The 21,206-nt window shown below is 42.9% G+C and overlaps 1 protein-coding gene across 1 annotated transcript; it reads right to left on the bottom strand.

Moving 5' to 3' along the window:
- Nucleotides 1-2,394: 2,394 nt before the first annotated feature.
- On the bottom strand, nucleotides 2,395-3,494 carry LOC123446604 (LOB domain-containing protein 1). The gene is made up of 2 exons (XM_045123177.1): nucleotides 3,110-3,494; nucleotides 2,395-3,018 (listed from the first exon to the last, which is right to left on the bottom strand). Exons 1-2 carry the CDS (start codon nucleotides 3,401-3,403, stop codon nucleotides 2,638-2,640), a joined length of 675 nt encoding a protein of 224 aa, XP_044979112.1. The 5' UTR covers nucleotides 3,404-3,494; the 3' UTR covers nucleotides 2,395-2,637.
- Between the last annotated feature and the right edge of the window lie 17,712 nt (nucleotides 3,495-21,206).

Below are 21,206 nucleotides of genomic sequence, written 5' to 3'. Positions count from 1 at the left end.
TGGAGATCCTACAGTACTATAATTTTGTAGCCTCCTTGTAATTTATAAGATCACGATATACACCACATTCAGTTGTGAGGACAATGACAACAAAGAGAGCCGCTTGCGTGGGAAAGACGAACATAAATTGGGACCACGGGCGCTGATGTAGTCGTCCATCGACCTAACTGCTGCCGCGGAAGAAGCAGGTACAACAACTATAAGCACATTCTCATGTATTTTTGATTGGAGGGAGTAGTATTTTCCGGTGTATTTGACTCTTATTATTTATGATACTACATTTTCATGTATGGATGTGAACAGAAAAGCCATGGTTGCATTTTGGTTCTATATAAGTAGTACTTTCACTGTTTTTTCCCTATACAAATATACAAGGCTCAAGCATTGGGAGTATCAAATGCAATGGTTAAAATTGCTAATCCATCCACTGAGATTGTTGCACAGCTTTCCACGTGTCCATTGATTAACCCATCTGCTGCGTAGTAGCATCAGATACTTCTGATGACATTTACATATATGTGACAAAGAAAATATGACTTTGTAAGGATGTCACACTGTTATTATTTTGAGGTGTCTTGTTGACAAGTTTTGTCAATATTAGTACAACAGTGAGTAGCATGGAACGCTAGGCTTCACTTTCCTGCTACAAAAACCTTTTGACACATTGGTGATCATAAAACGGGATTGTATATTTATGATCCAATTTATGAAATGCTACAAAAATCTCGGTTGACATGAAACTAAGAGGATGGCCAATATGACATTCAAATTATAGATGACAGTTACTTAAATGATTAATATTTGGTTCCCCTTACATGATGGTTTTGATGTTCTTTCACTTGAAATAGAAATTCAGTTCTTCTCTGTCTATATATTTGTAAAAAACAATATCATTCTATTGGAAAAATAGACGGACGCAGCAACGCGCGTCAATCATGATCTAGTTTAATCTAAGACCTCTCAGCGCGGCAACACATGGGATATTCTCTAGCGATAAATAATATCCTGCAAATTAAAGCCACTAAAAAACATATCCATCTTTTAGGTGGTCCGTTTATTTTCTAATTAAAATAGGCAGAAATGAGTAATATTGCAGTTTCTTGTTAGCCCCGCCAACTAATATTCAACCCTCACGTGTTTTCCAACAGACAGGGAGCAGTGATGGACATTTTTAGGTCTGCTTGGACATTCTGTATGCGGAGCCAAGGGATGTTTGGATTCATGCGGCATGATTTAGTCAAGCGCCAGACTAATTCCACACTAATAGGCTACTAGGAGTGTAGGACACTGCAGGGGCTATTAAAAGAAGGACGGCACAGGCGGCATGCAGAGACCGGGTTTGGAATACTGATACTAGTTCGAAAATCGCCGATGACGACGATGACTGCCCACCGATCAGAGCAGAGACGGGCCGTCGCCATATCAGACATGCGTGGTTGGCGAGGGAGACTTGGAATAAAACCGTTAATAACCCAAGTCCACGTAGAGGCTTTGGAGTTGGACTGATAGAGTTAGGCGGCCTGATTTTGGTCTCTTTTGGGTTGATATGATGTGATGGCGAGCCCGGTCCGGTCCATTCATGCATGGCTGCGCTCCAGGATGCCACCATCGTCCATTTGCGCGCGCGTGCTGTGTGGTTTTACACCTGTCAGGTGAGAGGTGATATTGCCTCAAAAAAATAAAAAGGTGAGAGGTGGTACACACCGGCACACGGTGAACGTTCCACTGAACACAACATGTGTTGATGAAAAACACAGCACATGCTACCGACCTAGCTGTAGTTGCTATCTCCTAAGTGAGATCCTTGTCATTATTTTCCATCTCTATCGCACCCTAATAAGACTCATAATAAACCATGTTACCTATACTTCTTTTTTTTCCAGTACACTCTTGTATTCGATGTGTTCGATCACATGAGTGTTGTTTAGCGGGAACATGGAATATATGCTACCGCGCGCGTGAGGGGATAACCGGCGCGTCGGTTCGGCCGGCGCGCGGGTGGGAACGATTCAATTTCCAATTTGATTACCTGTGATAGTGCATCCGGTGATCAGGTTAGGTAAGTGTTGAGACCTCAAGCCCGCATGTCGCAACTAATTAAACCGTTGGAGTTCGGTACGTCTAGCAACAGTAGCGCTAGTAGAAACTAGAGAGTGCCGATGCAGTGCGGTATATAAAAATTGTCAGCTTATACCTAAATTCAGTTTGTTTGGCAATAGCTAAAATTCGTGAATGGCCGCTAATTAACTCAGCCGATATGTCACACGTGTACGGTCGTCAATGTTTCGTGTACCAGAACAGAATTATATGTTCATCGCGAGATTCGGAAAATAATAATACCGGAACGATATGTGAATTAAATAAAACACACATGCATATATCATATCGGTCCCATTGGACGAGCAGGAATATTTGCCGGGTACAGCGCAATCGTGGCGGTTGCAGAGGATCAATGCACCATGTACACGATCCACGATTGTGAGATTGTAACCCAGCGACCGAGTAGTACAATGCGTTTCCGACGAGACTGCCGGAACATCTAGCGTACAGTATACAAGTTTTTACGTTATAATAAGTAAATAAATAGTACTACGTCTAGTAGTGATTAAGTGTGCTGTAGCCGACTAGCCGGCACGCTCAGGTCCAGAGCTGCCGGGCCTCTTCCCACGACGCCGAGTCCAAGTCGGAATCGTATAGCTGTTGGTACAGGGCGCCGCCGCCGCTACCACCGATGCTGTTCAGCTGGTCCGCCAGTGGAGGTGGCTGGTGCTGGTGCTGCTGGTCGCCTCGGTGGTTGGCAGCAAACTCGACGCAGACGAGGGCAAGGAGGTTGGCGTGCTGTGTCTGGATGCTGAGGAGGTCGGCCTGCGCTCGCGCCAGGTCCACCTTGAGCTCGTTGGCCTCCTTCTGCAGCCGGCACACCGCCCCGGCGCACCCGTACACCGGGTCCCGCAGCCGCGCCTCCGCCTCGTACACCATGCTGCTCACCGCATCCGCCCGCGAGCTCTCCGGCAAATCCTGCACCGATCCATGCACAACCCGCATCAGCACATTAACTGCGCGTTTGAACGTACGTAAAACTATGAGCGTACTAGGACTGCATACGAACCTGGAGGAGCTTGATGATGTTGCTGGCACCGAAGACGCGGTGGGCGGTGGTGAACTTGGCGGGCTCGGTCGGCGGGAAGTAGGGCGCCAGCATGCAGCCGTCGGCGCAGCGGCGGCGGAGGACCTTGCACGCCGCGCACGGGCTGAGGACGATGGTCGGCGGCGACGACGGCGCGTTGCCCATCAGCGGGAACACAGGGGGCGGCGAGCACGACGACACACGCGACGGTGGCGACATGGAGCGGCCGTAAGGTTGCGCCGCGGCGGTATTCGTGGCCTCGTTGCTGTAGTCCATGGCGTAGATGAGAGCAGAGCAGGGAAACTCAGTTATGTATGTTATGTAACGCGAATTAAGCAGCGAGGAGAGTGAAACACCGCGAGATCGCTGTGATCTGGCAATGTCATCCAGGTTGAGATGGAGCGTATACTGGTATATATATAGAGGACGGGCTTACGTGGAGTATTTTCTTCCATGCGATCGAGAGCGATGTCTTCTTCCAACGCACAAGAACAAACGTGCCCGTATATAGTCGACAGCAAACACTAGAGGGGACACGGCCTATAGCTCCGGCCCGTATTAAAGGCCTAACCTTTTCGTCCCGTCCCTCTTACACGTCGGGATTAAAGGTGCTTCACGTGGGCGTCTCGTAGCGCCCCAGGGACAGGCCCTTTAGTCCCGGTTCGTTACACGGTCCGGGACTAAAGATTTTCAGATTTTGCTGGCTTTTGGGTTTTTTTTTGAATGAAATTATTTTTGGGTTTTAGGGTTTTAGGGTTTAGGTGTTCAGGAGATTAACGTGATGCCTCGTTTTGTGTTTGGGAATTAGTTTTCATATAATTTAAAATAGAAATAATTATGCATATATATATATATATAAGATTAACTTATCTTACAAGAGATCATATATATACAATTATATGGAGATCTGAATTATCGGGACTAGAGCCCGTCTATTCGATTACATGGACGAACATCAGTAATGGCCCTTAGCTACACTAAATCGTCATTTCTCTTCTATAGCTTCCGTCCTCAGAAATCCCGCAAGCTTCTCTGCAACAGCAATCGCGCGTTGCTCTGGTAGGACCTTCGTCCTCATGGCCGTGTGCTATATAAGAAGAGGAGATGAATATGAATATCAATCATGATAACAAAGAATGACGGGTAAAAATAGAGGTGTGAATGTTCATTGCTTACGTCGAATCTGTGCTCCTTGAACTCAGAGGTAAACGTGCGAATGGTCTCGCAAACATAGTATCCGCATAGATGCGTTCCCCGTGGCTGCTGGTCGCACTTTACGAGAATGGAATATATATAATCAAAATAATAATCTAGCATCATAAATGTATTGAAAATTAATAGAAGTATATCATACTACTACTTACCTGAGCCGCTCTAAAGGTCAGCTTCTCACGAAAGTTACCGGGAGTCACGCACTTGAACCGATTCCAAACCCTGTCCGACAAGGATAATGATTTGCTAAGTTTTTCATTAATTGATATATCAGAAAATCATCGAAAGAGACCGATAGAGCGCAAGAATGATTAAAATTACCCTTGAAGCATGTCCCGCAGGCTTTGGAACTATTCCAAGGGTCTCGATAATGGGTCAAAGGCATCAACTCTTCCCTTATCAATTTGAATGTCCAACAGAATCCAATGAAAGCTGCACATGTATATATATATATATATATATATATATGTGTGTGTGCGTGAGTAACTTATCAATTACACTTATAAGTGAATGGACACAACAGAGTAAAGACCCTCACCTGAAGTTGTACGGAAACAGTATGTGGTCACAGAAATTTTGATCTCTTAGAAACCTTAGAAGGTTTTCCTCCGTCTCCTTGGGATAATTAGTTAGCGTCGCTACATGTATTTTATCTGGATCAATAAACCCAATATTTATGATGCTCTTACTTTTATACTCCAGAATCTTCATTCTACATAATAGAGTACAAGTTATATATAGACAATGAATTGAAATAACTAAACAAGTTATATGTAGACAACGAATTGAAAAACTTACAGACAATAGCAACTCATAAGCGATTTGTCGAGGGCGTCGCCATTGTACATCTGGAAGAGTTCATCAAAGTCGATATGGATTTCTTCGGAGCGGCCGTAGTACTCTTGTGGGACACTCAGCACGATCATCGTTCTCCAATTCTTTGATTCACTTAAGTACCATTTATGCAAGTAACGCATATTTGTTGGGAGATCATCTTTGCTGACCAAAGGCTCTCCCATGACAAACTGTGGCTTAGGGGCTACCACAGCCTTGGGTATCCTGTCGTCTTGGGAAGCCAGCAAATTTTCAACCAAGATACCACATTCATCCGCCAACTCCTTTGCTTTTTCAAAAGCTTGCCCCTGCAACGGAGGGGGAACATTCTCGGTTAACACCTTGAGGGGTGGGATCGACTGTTTGGCCTATTGTCCAAGCTGAGGAACGTCTGATTTTTTCTTGCTTGTAGTTGAACTTGATTTGCTCCCACTTGCACTTGCATAGGACCTGCTCTTTTTCACTTCCTTCTGCAATGTGCGTGTATAGTCATCAGGCTTATAGTGTAAGTCATACTGTGATGGAGTGGTTATGAAGTCTTTTGCCCATGCTATGTCCTTCTCGGTGTATTTCGGGCGGGGCTCGGGTTCCTTCCTTTTCATCTGCGCCTCATGTTGTTCCTTTGCTATCCTGGCGTTTTCCTCGGGGGTACTATCATAAGGTCTGATAGGAAGATTAGCATGAGGTACCTTTGGGAGGGGCGACAGTTTGCGCTTTGGGGAGCTCCGTCCCTTAGAAATCATCGACGAAGCGTTCTTGCTGGCACGCTTCCGCTTAGTATCATGTGCGGGCGGCGGCGGAGACGGACGAACCAAGTCCGACGGCGGTGATCGAGATGGACTCGTGTTGTGCTGGCCGACGTCATGTGGAGGGCTTGAAGGTAATGGAGGTGTAGGTGACCTGCGACGACTCGGAGGCGGTGTTGTCCTTGGGGCCGAGCCTGGAAGCTTGATGTAGTTCTTGTCCCATAGGATGACTCCACCCAGTACTTCTCCGAGTGTCCTCTCATCTTCGGGTCCAGCTATGTCGAGCTCCATATCATTAAACCCCGTCATGATTTCATCCACCCCGACTTTAGCAAAGCCAGCTGGAATCTCACGGCCATGCCAGCGTGCATCAGGGCCAGAAGGTAAAGCTTGTCCGACGGCCACCTTCATGGATATGTTCTTGAATTTCTGATGGAGTTCACATGATGTTGACTCCTTGATTCCATCCACGGGGTAGCCGGGACCGCCCTCTATCATTCTTCGTTCATCGTCGGGCGGGGCCTCAGATTCAGCCACGCTGCTTTTCCGCTTAGATGGGGCGCCGGTAATATCAACTGCAGGATCTTCCTGGCGCGGTACTCCTCTAAGCTCATCAATCTGCTTCTGTTGCTCGTTAATCCTGGCAAGCAACTGGTTGAACTTGTCATTCTCCTCATCCTGTTGCCGCTTCTTTGCTCTCTCGGCTTCTGTAAGTGTCTTGGTCTCTGGCAAACCCAAGCCACCACGGGTAAGAAGGACCGAAGCCTCGCGTTCGTCCTCTATGTTCGTCATTGCCGAGGACCAGTGTGAGCAAATCTTTCTCTCTATCTGCAGTGAACTTTCTTCTTCCCTCCTTAATTTCTTTCACTATCCTTTTCCAATTCTCCCTGGGTATCCTAAGATTGTCATTGCAGATGAGGTCCCATGTTGTTTCGTCGTACGACCCATCATGCGCAAGGAACCAATTTCTTGCTCTCAATTCCCACTCATCACGGAGTGGTTCACGTACGACGCCTTTATCTATTAGATCTTGCTCTTTCTTATCCCACTTTGGGATGGCAGTCTCATAGCCCCCTGACCCCAGCTTGTGGTGATATATCTTCTTGTCGGCATTTATCTTGTTCTTTTCTGATAATGTCTGGGTATCTTCTGACTCCTTGTACTCTTGAAATGCCTTCCAGTGATTCGCCTGCTTGGCTAGATACCCCTCGAATACTGGCACTTTCTGTGTCTTCAGATAGTTTTTCTATAGCTTCTTCTTCCAGCTACAGAACAGTTTGGCCATCTTCTTCAGAGTCCACTGCTTGACTTTGGCCCTCAGTTTGTCTGCGGCGTCTTCATTCTCACATTCTGGCAGGTTGAAATGTGACATGAGATCATTCCAAAGATTATCTTTGTACCTTTCGGCGACATAGTCACTATCGGCTGCCCCTTTGCGCTTGTTCCACTCACGAACGCTGATCGGGACATGATCTCTAACGAGAACTCTGCATTGCTTCTTGAATGTGTCAGCAGTATTCTTAGGAAGCTTGAGTTCGCCCGTAGGAAATATCACCTCAAATGTGTAATGCGGCCGTGCATCCAACTTTCTAGTCGGGCCTCGTTTCGTAGTTTTGCTCGATGTGGAGGCCTAAGAGGGAGAAACATTCGTCAAATGAATGTATATGTATACAATATAGAGCTATCTCCAATATTTTTCACATATTACAAGTGATTGTCGAACTTCATATGTATACCTCGCCGGACTTCTCCTCTTCACCGGCTTCTCGATCAGTGGATCTATCACCTTCTCCGCCATTGGACCTATCTCCTGCCCCATCGGCTTCATCTTCGTGTCGCTCGACCTCCATTCCAATGTCATGGTTTAGATATAAAACGGGGATTCAGCTGGTTCAACGTGGGGGCCGTCTTTGATTATATCTTCCAGAAGTTCTTACTCTTCGAGGTTCCTGATATGTGGATCCATAGTTCTGCAAAAAAACGGATTCTCTTAACCTTTGTACCAAAAACCAAAGTAGGAGTACTTTTCCAATTTGAGACTCCTAGATTTCTGCATAGTATTCAAAGTAGGAGTAATTTTCCAATTTGAGCATTCAATAAGCAAAACCAAATCGTAAAATAAAGCAGGTGTCCTCCGCCGAGTCGACGACGAGGATGCGGGATAGGCATCGTAAAATGAACTAAAAAAATAAACTAGTTCTATTAATTTTCTTGCTAAAAATAAACTATTAACAGTTAAGCATATACAATAGCAAAATTAAACTATTAACACTTATTTTCATTTTTCTTCTCCTCCTCTTCTTTCTTCTCTTCTCCTCCTCTTCTTTTCTTCTTTTCTTATACACTATACACTATATACACTATAGCAAAATTCCTCCTCTCCTTATACACTATACACTATATACACTATACAGTACTTAAGCATATACACTATACAATATACACTTTTTCTTCTTTTCTTCTCCTCCTCTTCTTATTTTCGTTTTTCCTAATCTTATTTTCTTATTTTTGTTCATATTTCTTCTTGTTGTAACCCTAACCTAATTCTAAATATTACTAACCCTAATAATCTTTTCTTTTTCTTCTTTTCTTCTCCTTTTTCTTCCTTTCTTCTCCTTTTTCTTCTTCTCTTCTCCTTTTTATTCTTTTCTTCTATACTGGCCGGAGTGTTGGGGAGGAGGGGGTGGGGGGCTTACTGGCCGGAGTGTTGGCGAGGAGGACGGCGCGGAGGACGGCGCGACGACGAGGAGCACGGCGCGACGGCTAGGAGGACGGCGCGACGGCGAGGAGGACGGCGCGACGGCGAGGAGGACGGTGCGGCGGCGAGGAGGACGGGGAGGAGGACGGCGGGCAGCCTGATGGTGTCGGTTAGTTCGTCGCTGTGCCGCACCGGCAGGAGAACGAGAGGAAGAAGAAGAGAAATGGACGAATTGAGTTGGAAATTTTCGAAGTCCTGCTTAAATAGGTGGATCTATAGTCCCGGTGCGTGGCTCGAGCCGGGACTAAAGACCCCCTTTAGTCCCGGGTGGAGCCACGCCCCAGGACTAAAGGCCTCTTTTCGGGCAGACCAAGAGGCGGGAAGCAGGGCGTCTTTAGTCCCGGTGCTTGGCTACAGCCGGGACCAAAGGGTGTCTTTAGTCCCGGGTTGTGGCTCCACCCGGGACTAAAGCCCCTCCTCGGCTGCACGATAACTTTAGTCCCACCTCGCCCAGCGAGGGGGACTAACACTTATTTATAAGCCCCGCCGCAGCTTCTCCATCGAGCTCCTCTCTAAAGCAGGCTTACGGGCCTAAACTTACTAAAAATTAAAACTATATTCGAAATTGTGGATAAAATTCAATCTGAATTCAAAGAGAATTCAGGTCGAATTTTGTCCACGATTTCTCATATAGTTTCAATTTTTTTCTATTTTCATAATTAATAATTTTGACTATCCAAACTATTAACTTATTTTGTTATTTTCAATTAAAAACTATGTTTATTAAAAATTCTTTTTGCATATTTGAGAATTTGACAAAACTATGATAATGAAAAGTGTTTCAAATTGAATAAATAATGCAAAACTATTTTCTATTTTCATAATTAATAATTTTGACTATCCAAACTATTAACTTATTTTGTTATTTCCAATTAAAAACTATGTTTATTAAAAATTCTTTTTGCATATTTGAGAATTTGACAAAACTATGATAATGAAAAGTGTTTCAAATTGAATAAATAATGCAAAACTATTTTCTATTTTCATAATTAATAATTTTGACTATCCAAACTATTATCTATTTTGTTATTTTTAATTAAAAACTATGTTTATTAAAAATTCTTTTTGCATATTTGAGAATTTGACAAAACTATGATAATGAAAAGTGTTTCAAATTGAATAAATAATGCAAAACTATTTTCTATTTTCATAATTAATAATTTTGACTATCCAAACTATTATATATTTTGTTATTTTGACTTAATTTGGTATATTTCGTGCATTTATTTATTTTTTTTGAGCTAGTTGACCCTGAAATTGAAAAGCATTAAAAATGAACTCTGAAAATGTTGAAAGTTGGCATGCTATCATCATTTCACCCACATAGCATGTGTTAAAATGTTGAGAGGGCTACGACAAAAACTGGATGCAGTTCGTGTACAAAACTGACAATCTCTCTCGAAGTAGCAAGGTTTCGAACGAGAACTCATCTCTTACAAAGGGATTTCATTTTTTTAAACTTATTTGAACTCCATACTTTTTGTGTGTTCAAAATGCACCATTCAAAGGCACATCACAAAATTTCACCAATTTTTGACTTCATTTGGTATATTTCGTGCATTTACTTATTTTTTTTTGAGCTAGTTGACCCTGAAATTGAAAAGCACTAAAAATGACCTCTGAAAATGTTGAACGTTGGCATGCTATCATCATTTCACCCACATAGCTTGTGTTAAAAAGTTGAGAGGGCTACGACAAAAACTGGATGCAGTTCGTGTACAAAACTGACAATCTCTCTCGAAGTAGCAGGGTTTCGAACGAGAACTCATCTCTTACGAAGGGATTTCATTTTTAAAAACTTATTTGAACTCCATAATTTTTGTGTGTTCAAAATGCACCATTCAATGGCACATCACAAAATTTCAACAATTTCTGACTTCATTTGGTATATTTTGTGCATTTACTTATTTTTTTTGAGCTAGTTGACCCTGAAATTGAAAAGCACTAAAAATGAACTCTGAAAATGTTGAAAGTTGGCATGCTATCATCATTTCACCCACATAGCATATGTTAAAATGTTGAGAGGGCTACGACAGAAACTGGATGCAGTTCGTGTACAAAACTGACAATCTCTTTCGAAGTAGCAAGGTTTCGAACGAGAACTCATCTCTTACAAAGGGATTTCATTTTTTTAAACTTATTTGAACTCCATACTTTTTGTGTGTTCAAAATGCACCATTCAAAGGCACATCACAAAATTTCAACAATTTTTGACTTCATTTGGTATATTTCGTGCATTTACTTATTTTTTTTGAGCTAGTTGACCCTGAAATTGAAAAGCACTACAAATGAACTCTGCAAATGTTGAACGTTGGCATGCTATCATCATTTCACCCACATAGCTTGTGTTAAAAAGTTGAGAGGGCTACGACAAAAACTGGATGCAGTTCGTGTACAAAACTGACAATCTCTCTCGAAGTAGGAGGGTTTCGAACGAGAACTCATCTCTTACAAAGGGATTTCATTTTTTAAAAACTTATTTGAACTCCATAATTTTTGTGTGTTCAAAATGCACCATTCAATGGCACATCACAAAATTTCAACAATTTCTGACTTCATTTGGTATATTTCGTGCATTTACTTTTTTTTTTGAGCTAGTTGACCCTGAAATTGAAAAGCACTACAAATGAACTCTGAAAATGTTGAAAGTTGGCATGCTATCATCATTTCATCCACATAACATGTGTTAAAAAGTTGAGAGGGCTACGACAAAAACTGGATGCAGTTCGTGTACAAAACTGACAATCTCTCTTGAAGTAGGAGGGTTTCGAATGAGAACTCATCTCTTACAAAGGGATTTCATTTTTTTAAACTTATTTGAACTCCATACTTTTTGTGTGTTCAAAATGCACCATTCAAACGAACATCACAAAATTTCAACAATTTCTGACTTCATTTGGTATATTTCGTGCATTTACTTTTTTTTTGAGCTAGTTGACCATGAAATTGAAAAGCACTACAAATGAACTCTGAAAATGTTGAAAGTTGGCATGCTATCATCATTTCACCCACATAGCATGTGTTCAAAAGTTGAGAGGGCTACGACAAAAACTGGATGCAGTTCGTGTACAAAACTGACAATCTCTCTTGAAGTAGGAGGGTTTCGAATGAGAACTCATCTCTTACAAAGGGATTTCATTTTTTTAAACTTATTTGAACTCCATACTTTTTGTGTGTTCAAAATGCACCATTCAAAGGAACATCACAAAATTTCAACAATTTCTGACTTCATTTGGTATATTTCGTGCATTTACCTTTTTTTTGAGCTAGTTGACCATGAAATTGAAAAGCACTACAAATGAACTCTGAAAATGTTGAAAGTTGGCATGCTATCATCATTTCACCCACATAGCATGTGTTAAAAAGTTGAGAGGGCTACGACAAAAACTGGATGCAGTTCGTGTACAAAACTGACAATCTCTCTCGAAGTAGCAGGGTTTCGAACGAGAACTCATCTCTTACAAAGGGATTTCATTTTTTTTAACTTATTTGAACTCCATACTTTTTGTGTGTTCAAAATGCACCATTCAAAGGCACATCACAAAATTTGAACAATTTCTGACTTCATTTGGTATATTTCGTGCATTTACTTATTTTTTTTGAGCTAGTTGACCCTGAAGTTGAAAAGCACTACAAATGAACTCTGAAAATGTTGAAAGTTGGCATGCTATCATCATTTCACCCACATAGCATGTGTTAAAAAGATGAGAGGGCTACGACAAAAACTGGATACAGTTCGTGTACAAAACTGACAATCTCTCTCGAAGTAGCAGGGTTTCGAACGAGAACTCATCTCTTACAAAGGGGATTTCATTTTTTTAAACTTATTTGAACTCCATACTTTTTGTGTGTTCAAAATGCACCATTCAAAGGCACATCACAAAATTTCAACAATTTCTGACTTCATTTGGTATATTTCGTGCATTTACTTATTTTTTTTGAGCTAGTTGACCCTGAAATTGAAAAGCACTGAACTTATTTCAACTTATTTGAACTGAAGACTTTTTGTATATATATGTGGTCGAAATGCATGATACCATGAAGTTAGAAAGGGCTAAACCATTCAAAAGTAGCAAATGAAGTCAGAAAGGGCTAAACCATTCAAATTTGGAAACTATAATGGCACAAACAGAAACTAGACATATATAAATTGGTCCAAGAAGTACATGATACTACCCCAAACAGTACATAATAACAGCTACCATAGATATATATACAAGTGTTAGACGTTCAGAACACTACTCGTCTGAATCATCTAAATCAGAATCTCCACGTTCCTCGAGGTGACGCTGGCCATAGTTGACGACTCGAATCTTGCGGTACAACTCGTATGAAACGTATGCATCTTTTGCTGCATACGGAATGTTGATATCATCAAGTGGGCCCTTCTCCCAAAGTTTGTGCTGATACTTTGGGAAACTGGTCTTCATATCATCATATGACTCGTCGATCAAGGCAACTGCCATATGAGCCATCGAAGTCCTGTCATGTCGAAGCCTGAATATCGTTTGGAGATCAACAAGGCAACCAGTTGGTATCTCAATACCGAAGCTGTGCCTCATCTTCAGCCTGTCGTTCCTTATGTCAACGGAAGCAAAAGTGACGCCGCTGCGAAGGAACTCCATGAGTCCAGGACAATGCTTGTCACTCCTGCAACAGAAACAAATTAGAATGGAACAAATATTACATACTGCTGCAATAAGGAAACATGTTTCACTACAACTAAAGAGAAACTTATCTTTAGGATTCAAATAGAACATATGCAATGGAACCTAGAGAGATCACTACAACTATTTGAAGCGAACCAACTATGATTCGAATGGAACATATTAAACACTAGTTGATTCTAATACGATTTTTCAGATTATGGAACACTATTCCAATCAGATTGTGTTCCCCTTCAACTAATCAAAATTGTTTCACTACAACTATTTGAAGGGAACCAACTATGATTCCAATGGAACATATTAAACACTAGTTGATTCTAATACGATTTTTCAGATTATGGAAGACTATTCCAATCAGATTGTGCTCCCCTTCAAGTAATCAAAATTGTTTCACTACAACTATTTGAAGGGAACCAACTATGATTCCAATGGAACATATTAAACACTAGTTGATTCTAATACGATTTTTCAGATTATGGAACACTATTCCAATTAGATTGTGCTCCCCTTCAACTAATCAAAATTGTTTCACTACAACTATTTGAAGGGAACCAACTATGATTCCAATGGAACATATTAAACACTAGTTGATTCTAATACGATTTTTCAGATTATGGAACACTATTCCAATTAGATTGTGCTCCCCTTCAACTAATCAAAATTGTTTCACTACAACTATTTGAAGGAAACCAACTATGATAGAAACAAATAAACTTATACAATGTCATTATCTTGGATCAAAGAAAGCCTCAAAACTTACCTCCCCCATTGGAACATCAAGACATGGCTTGCGAAGCATATTTGGATGACGGCAACACCGCGTTGATCGGCCGTGTACTCCAGATCAAGCCCGAAGAACTTCTCATGATCCGGTGCGTGGTTAAACCATTGTTCCTTCAACTGTTGAAGGAAAAACGGCACCTCCGTGCTCAGGTTCGTGTACACGACACGGAGCTTGGTCGTGCCATGCGCGACCACCTCATGAAAGGTAGTTGGCATGGTGGAAGAAGAGAAGGGAAGAAGAGAGGAGAAGAACAGAGAGGGCGACGCGAGAGAGAAGAAGAACAGAGAAATGGCGACTGTAGGCTTCGGTTCGTGCTTTTCATCGCCCGAAACGACACGGGATGCAAACCGTTTGGGCCTTTAATCCCGGTTTGAGCCACCAACCGGGAGTAAAGAGGTATACCAAACGGTTGCCACCACTACGGCAGGCCACGTGTTAGGCTTTTAGTCCCGGGTTCAACCACCAACCGGGACTAAAGAGGTATACCAACGGTCGCCCCACTACGGCAGGCCACGTGTTAGTCCTTTAGTCCCGGGTTGAGCCACCAACCGGGACTAAAGGGGATACGAACGGTTGCCACCACCACTGCCCGCCGCGTAGCCCTTTAGTCCCGGTTTGTGCCACGAACCGGGACTACAGGCTCCTTACGGACCGGGACTAAAGCCTCGAGAGAGGCATTGAGAATTGGGGCGACGTGGCCGGGCCTTTATTTCCGGTCGAGAGGCAGGCCGGGATTAAATGGTCGAGGCCAAATGCCCGTTTTCTACTAGCGAAAACAGTTGCAGTTTTGCTGGTACGTACGTATGTACCAGCCAGCGTGTTTTCTTGGCCAAGTTTGGCAGGGTTTTTGGAAGGCTAGGGCGACTAGATGTCTGGCTAGACAAGACATACTGCTAATTAATCGATTGAATAGTTAATTCGTACACAAAACAAGTAGGAATAGTTCAACCAAGGAGACAAGGTTCGCTCATCTCTATCCGAATGTGCTTTGAGCTCAATTCGTGATTGGTGAACTGTGCTGTGTATGTTTATCTAAACAAGGAAGAATATTTGTCATTCGGTGGTTATTAGAAGCATCCCAAAACGTCCGGATCAAAACATGGCTTTTAAATTAAGTTTCAAGTAAATAGATGCTATCAAAGAGAGTGGGGTGCCGTAAGCAAAAAGAAAGTGGCTCATAGAATGGTAGAGGCGAGTAGAGCTTGCACAGTGTCTATAATGTTAGGGCATCTTCAATGCCGACAAATACTATTTCCGTCCACAGAACAACGAAAAACATCCCACGGACATTGATATGAAAGTCGGTCATTTAAAGCTAGCCGCAAACTATCATTCAACGACGGTCAATTTAAAATTCAAATGTGTTGGATCACATAGCGCCTGATCATAACCAAAATTAGAAGAGTATGCATAATTTTTACATGCATGATCACAAAAAATATCAATCTCGCCGTCCATGCAGAAAGTTAGATTTTCTGCCCTATTGAACTGGCGATCTGAGTCTCCGCGCTCACTCTGTCGCCGCCTCCGCCTCCGCCTCTACGGGACCCTTTTAGCTTGGATGATCATCTTTGCAACATCATTCAAATCATCCATCTCCAAGGTTAACATCTTCGCAACCTCTAAAGCGGTTACGATCTAAAGCTTCTCCTTTTCGAACAAGACCTTAATCCTCTTCAAGCTTAAGCTTCTTCTCGGCCGCGGCCATCAAGATGTTAAACCTCTCGGCCTTACATGTCTTCTTGATGTTGGAGCGTTTGACATATACCTCTTCATTCTTCATCAATCAAGATGTTCTCGGAGCGCTTGGGATTTTTTGATCGTTTGCAGGCACAAAAATAATGATTTTATAGGTCGCTCGTACTACGTTTCAAGAGTTGAAACTTAACATCGGGAGCGGATTTGGGGCACGCAAGTGCGGGTGCACCGAGTCCCCCAGCGCATGCTTTTATTTTTTTGCTTCCACTTTTTTATTTTTTATGTATTTCCTAATTTAGTTTTGTTTTCATATTCTTGTTTCTTAGGACGAGAACATTCAAATAAGGTCCATTTTAAATATGTTTTGACGAATTTTGAAATTAAATGATCTGTCTTAACTCTTGAGACATTGTGGTTTCAGATAGAAAGTCGTAAGTTTCAACGATTGAAACTTAAAACTTACTGTGCATTCGTGCGAGATTCAACCACTTTGCGTTAGCGAGGCAATCGAGCGGCTATGCGGGGTTTGGCTGGTGCCTGTCCTGCTAGTTTCACCGAATGTTAGTTAAAAGAATTGGTTCCGTTGACCCAGGTATTCTATTATAGGGCAGCTATTGGAGATGGCATTATGTCCTGTCGGAAAAACTCTGTTTACGTGCCGATTTTTTTTTCTAACATCTGCTTTTCGTGCCAAAAAATAGATAATTTATTGGAGATTTTTTAAGTGTGTATTAGTTAGCTGGTGACCACCCAATTATGGTTTAGTTTAGCATGGTCCAGAGAATTGATTTCATCACCTTTGCAATCCATTTCTCGCGTGCATATATGCTAGGTTCCGACTTTGTTGGAGATATTCCCGATCAGAAGTCTTCGTGGCATGCAAAGGGTAGCGTCATTGTGTCAATGGTCAGCAAGACTTTTTCACTAGAGTATGAGTGTGCTGTTGACCGACATGGACTTCGCTACATCTCCCCATTTGTCTTATGTGGATTTTCGCGTGATCATTTTCCGATATCTTTCTAGGCCCATATCGGCTCATTTTGATTTTTCAGCTTAAGATAAACTTCTGGAAGATGGAGAACAGAACGAACAAAAACAAGAATTTAGTTAGTTCCACATACACGAGACCTTTTTTTTAACATCCATATAGGAGCCGTGTTTGACTTTCTATGGTTGTAAGTTCAAAGCTGGAGACCATTTCCAAGAGCATGACAAGCGAGGGGGCTGTTAGGTAGCTCGGTACATGCAAAATTATAGCTATGGGATACGTGGTCTTGAAGGGGTCATACATTTGGTAATCAGTTAGAGCATTTACAATGTGAGCTTGAAAATCTGGCCCCTCCAAGGCTCGTACACGCGTTCGGGCATGTCCACGGACAATAAACGGTCACGTCTTAAATAATGCATTTTACATCTCGATACCTTAAATCTTATATCTTGAATCCATACAATACATACAACTACTACGTTGATGCATTACACACATTGTTCGGCTACTCCGTCATTATTAACATGTCACCGGACTATCAAAAATTGACATATTTGGTTATGGTGGAGATCATCCACGGCTGCCCTTGTCTTTCTAGGTGCCCTTGCCGTCCTTGTCCTCGTGGGAGCAGCGGAGTGCAATGCGAACCACCATTGCCTCCTCCAATCCGCAGGGGACGATCCCTCAGTCGATGGATCCTGACTGGTCGAAGTACGATTCGCTGCCCTCCATGATGGAGATGCCCGGATATCGCCGGAGGTGAGCTAGGGTGGCAGATGGGAGTGGAGTGAAGTGGCTAGGTTTTGGTCCGGTAAACGAATGAGGACGAATATATGTGTGGTCGATGCGGGCTAGTGTAGGCCAGGCGGGTGTGCCTGGGCACGCCCAAACTCCCCCATATCCACCACATATTTGGGCTGGATATATGAGGGGTGTCGGTCAGTCCGAGCATTTGAGGGCCGTTTACGGGGCCGGCTGGATCAATTTTTTGTGACCGGGCGGCCTGCCCAGGCGTTTAAGGGCAGTATGATGGGTCCGGATGTAGATGCTCTTAGGACATCTCCAAGACCCCATAAACATTCCGTAACGCCCGAACTTCAAAAGCCATTAAACACGGTCATGTATCCGTCTGCGGCGCGGTTCACACACGTTTTTCCCGGTAAATCGGAAACAAACATGGGGAAGCTTTGCGGGAGTCCAGACCGATCCCAAGGACCCCTCGGCTAACCAAAAAACCCTCCCTCTCCCGTGTGCATTTGCTGCCCGGCACCAGCGGCCTGCATTCATGCCGCTGTAGAGCGTACCGCTTCACATTGAAGACGGCCTCTCACTTCCTTCGCCATTAAAGCGGACCGCCAGCCGAGGGCACCGCCCCCTGCACGCTCCGCTGAACACGCCTCCTCTGGTCATTCAAAGGCCTACGTTAAATCCGTATGGAAGCCAAGAAACCTACTCCGGTCACACGTCCGTTCATGAGCAGGCCGGCATTAAACACAATGTTGGCCGAGCTCCACGCATCCGCCCTTTATTTTTACGAGGCCATACACAGGGCAAGAATCGCACCCCTCCGCCACTCCCCCGTCTCCTCCTTCACCATTTTCTTCACTTTTTCGATGGCTTTCGAAGAGCAGTTCTCCGGCATACAAGTCGGTTGGGAGGCCCGCCAAGCCCGTAGGATACAAGCACGAGCGAGGCAACTCGCTACTCCATGTCCCTTGCCTAGGCCGATGTAGCCAGTTACCGAGCCTGCCGGATAAGAGCGAGGCAACCCGACGAACCAGTTTCCGCTCCAGGCTAGCTCGATGGGGAATGGCGAATTGATCCACGCCGGCAAAACATGGAGCACGAAGACAACCGTGCCTCGCGTGCATGCGAATGTGTCATCCGTCGTCGACATGCACGTAGCCGCGCCATGCAAAGAGAGAAAGAAGCCGGCTCCACGGACATCGATGAGGTGGTGGCCCGCACGACCGCGCTTGTCGCCATCGTTGACGAGAATTAGAAAACTATAGGCCGCTGCTGCTATGGTCTCAAGATGGCCACCACAAGCGAGTCATCGCGTCAACAACCGGTGTCTCATCCTCTCTCGTCGGCCACCGTTGTTCTCCGCCCCAAAAACAAGCATGGATCTGCGCTTCAGGGAAGCGGATGCAACCGCTCCAGTCGGCCTGAAGCAGCCTCTTTGCCACTCCGGCGATCATCGTAATCGGAGAAAGGAAAGGAGGAAGGAATATACATGAGGAAGATAAAGGGATCTGCCACGGCCGATTGTAGACTAGTGCAATGTACTCATGTCGTGGCAGTGGAGCTCCGCGTGATCGTACATGTGCACATGGTTTTACCTTTTTTAGTTAAATATGTTTAAAATATAAACGTTTTTGTCCGGTGTGTATTAAATTTGTCATGCTTATATGAAGCTCGGCCGTGTTTGCACAAATCTTGTCCGGTGAATTCGAATTATTGTCAAAATGCATGCGGTCAGCGTTGAATGTCGTCTTTTTATATCTTTGTCCATGAACTGATTCCCTACTTGTGAATAGATGCGGAAATAAATGCACGAGTTGTCATTGAAGATGGCTTAGGCACTTCTAGGTGTAGTACACTACCACACCAAGTAGTGTGTTATCACAGAAGAATAAGTATTTCAATTGTAAGCTAATATAAGATATATTTTTATTACTATTTTGCTGATCTAATTCGTCTTATATTAGTTTATAGACAGAGTAGGTTGCATTCTCCGGTTATTATGGTATGATACACTATTGTAAACCAACTGTTAAGTACTAATGCGCACGAGCGCATCGGCATGAAGGATGAGAGGTAAACCATGTAAAATCAAAGAGCTAAATGCACCAAGTAACCGAGGTAGCAACAGATTACGCCCGCGTTGAGCTAGGTTGAGCGATGAACATTCATGATTGTTCTGTAGAATTTACACTCGATGTTTGGTTTGGTGCTAAAATTTTAAAAATACAAAATTACAGTCACTTAACCTTACTGAAGTGTGTACATATGCGACGTATCACGTGTCTGGTCCCACATGTCAGTGAGTGATGGGTTCGAACTCGACATACTTTTGCATAGAACATCCTCATATTTTTCTTATTGGCGGAAAAGTCCATCAACCACGGCACAATTTTGCAAAAAGAAACCCATCAATTTTTTTAATGAAAAAACGATCATGTATACATGCGAAAAAGGACAAATAAGGGACGATAGATCTCAAACATGTGACCCATGGTTAAATCACGAGCCAGTTTAGTCACTACCCAATTACGGATAACAATGTTATATTTGTAGAAAACCTTTGCAAACGACACATCGGCCTAAGCTTCGCTCGCTAACATGCTGTAGCACCCCAAAAATTTAATCATGCTTTTCTTAAGTAAAATATTGACAGAAATAAAATTTTGATTATGTTAAGTCTCTTATTAATTTCAGGGTTTTCTCCGTTTTCTGTTTCTCAAAATCCTTCCCTCCATATAGATATTTTTGGAAAAATATTGTGGGTCATAAAGATTTCTCCCAATCCTTTTACTTACCTTATAAGTATCAGTAGGAATTATTCTCATTATTATTTAGCCCCAAAACAATTATTTTATTACTATTCTCAATCTCTAGAATGCCCGTATTGCACTAAGATTATTTTAAATAATTCTTTTAAAATTCAACAAAAATTGTGGAAGGGTCTCTTGGTCCCATACATCACCTTTATGCAAAAACCCATCATAGTATTTTGAAAATTTTGAACATAGATTTCAATTCATAATTCTGGTTCAGCTTGAGTATTAAACTACAACCCTATTTCTCATTGCTTTAATGTTTCTGAATTTTTCCTCTTGTAGTCCTTCCAACCAATCCCTTAAGTCCAGAAGATCAGCTCCATTTGCATCTTTTAAGATCACCAAATGTTTTCCTCAATTTGTAGTTCAGAATTGAAGTTGAACAAAAATTGCACTTACAAGTTATTATCCTTGCCCAAACAAGCACACCACACTTCTTCTCATGCAATGAAGCACCAACTTACACAGTTTCATAACCAACAAAGATTCCTAGAGAACCCTAACTTTGACCAAACACCTTCTGTGTATGGCAGAAAGCATGCAACTCTCTAAAATACATATGGCCCTTGCTCTCCTTGTTAATCCAGCATGTCCATCAACCTTATCACAACCAGTACCACCACTTTGCCAAACTATAGATTGATTGGATCAATATAAATGCCATTATCATTTTGTCGAGCACTCTGTAGGCATGCTAGAGCATGACCAGAGTAGAGTTATTGCAGGATGCAGCATCTCCACAACACTGCCCCTCCTATGCCTCCCCTGAACGCGAACCACAGTGAGAGCCTTCATGAGTCATCCCCGCTTCCTGCTGACACCCCTGTTT

This window comes from Hordeum vulgare, chromosome 4H, assembly GCF_904849725.1.
Source record: "Hordeum vulgare subsp. vulgare chromosome 4H, MorexV3_pseudomolecules_assembly, whole genome shotgun sequence".
NCBI classification, from domain to species: domain Eukaryota; kingdom Viridiplantae; phylum Streptophyta; class Magnoliopsida; order Poales; family Poaceae; genus Hordeum; species Hordeum vulgare.
This window is presented reverse-complemented; position numbering and strand designations above follow the sequence as displayed.

What these genes read in the sequence shown, in the direction of transcription:
- LOC123446604 (XM_045123177.1), bottom strand. Translation starts at nt 3,403, where the DNA reads ATGGACTACAGCAACGAGGCCACGAATACCGCCGCGGCGCAACCTTAC. An exon ending in ACATCATCAAGCTCCTCCAG is followed by an intron (nt 3,019 to 3,109) that starts GTTCGTATGCAG and finishes GGATCGGTGCAG; the next exon opens with GATTTGCCGGAGAGCTCGCG.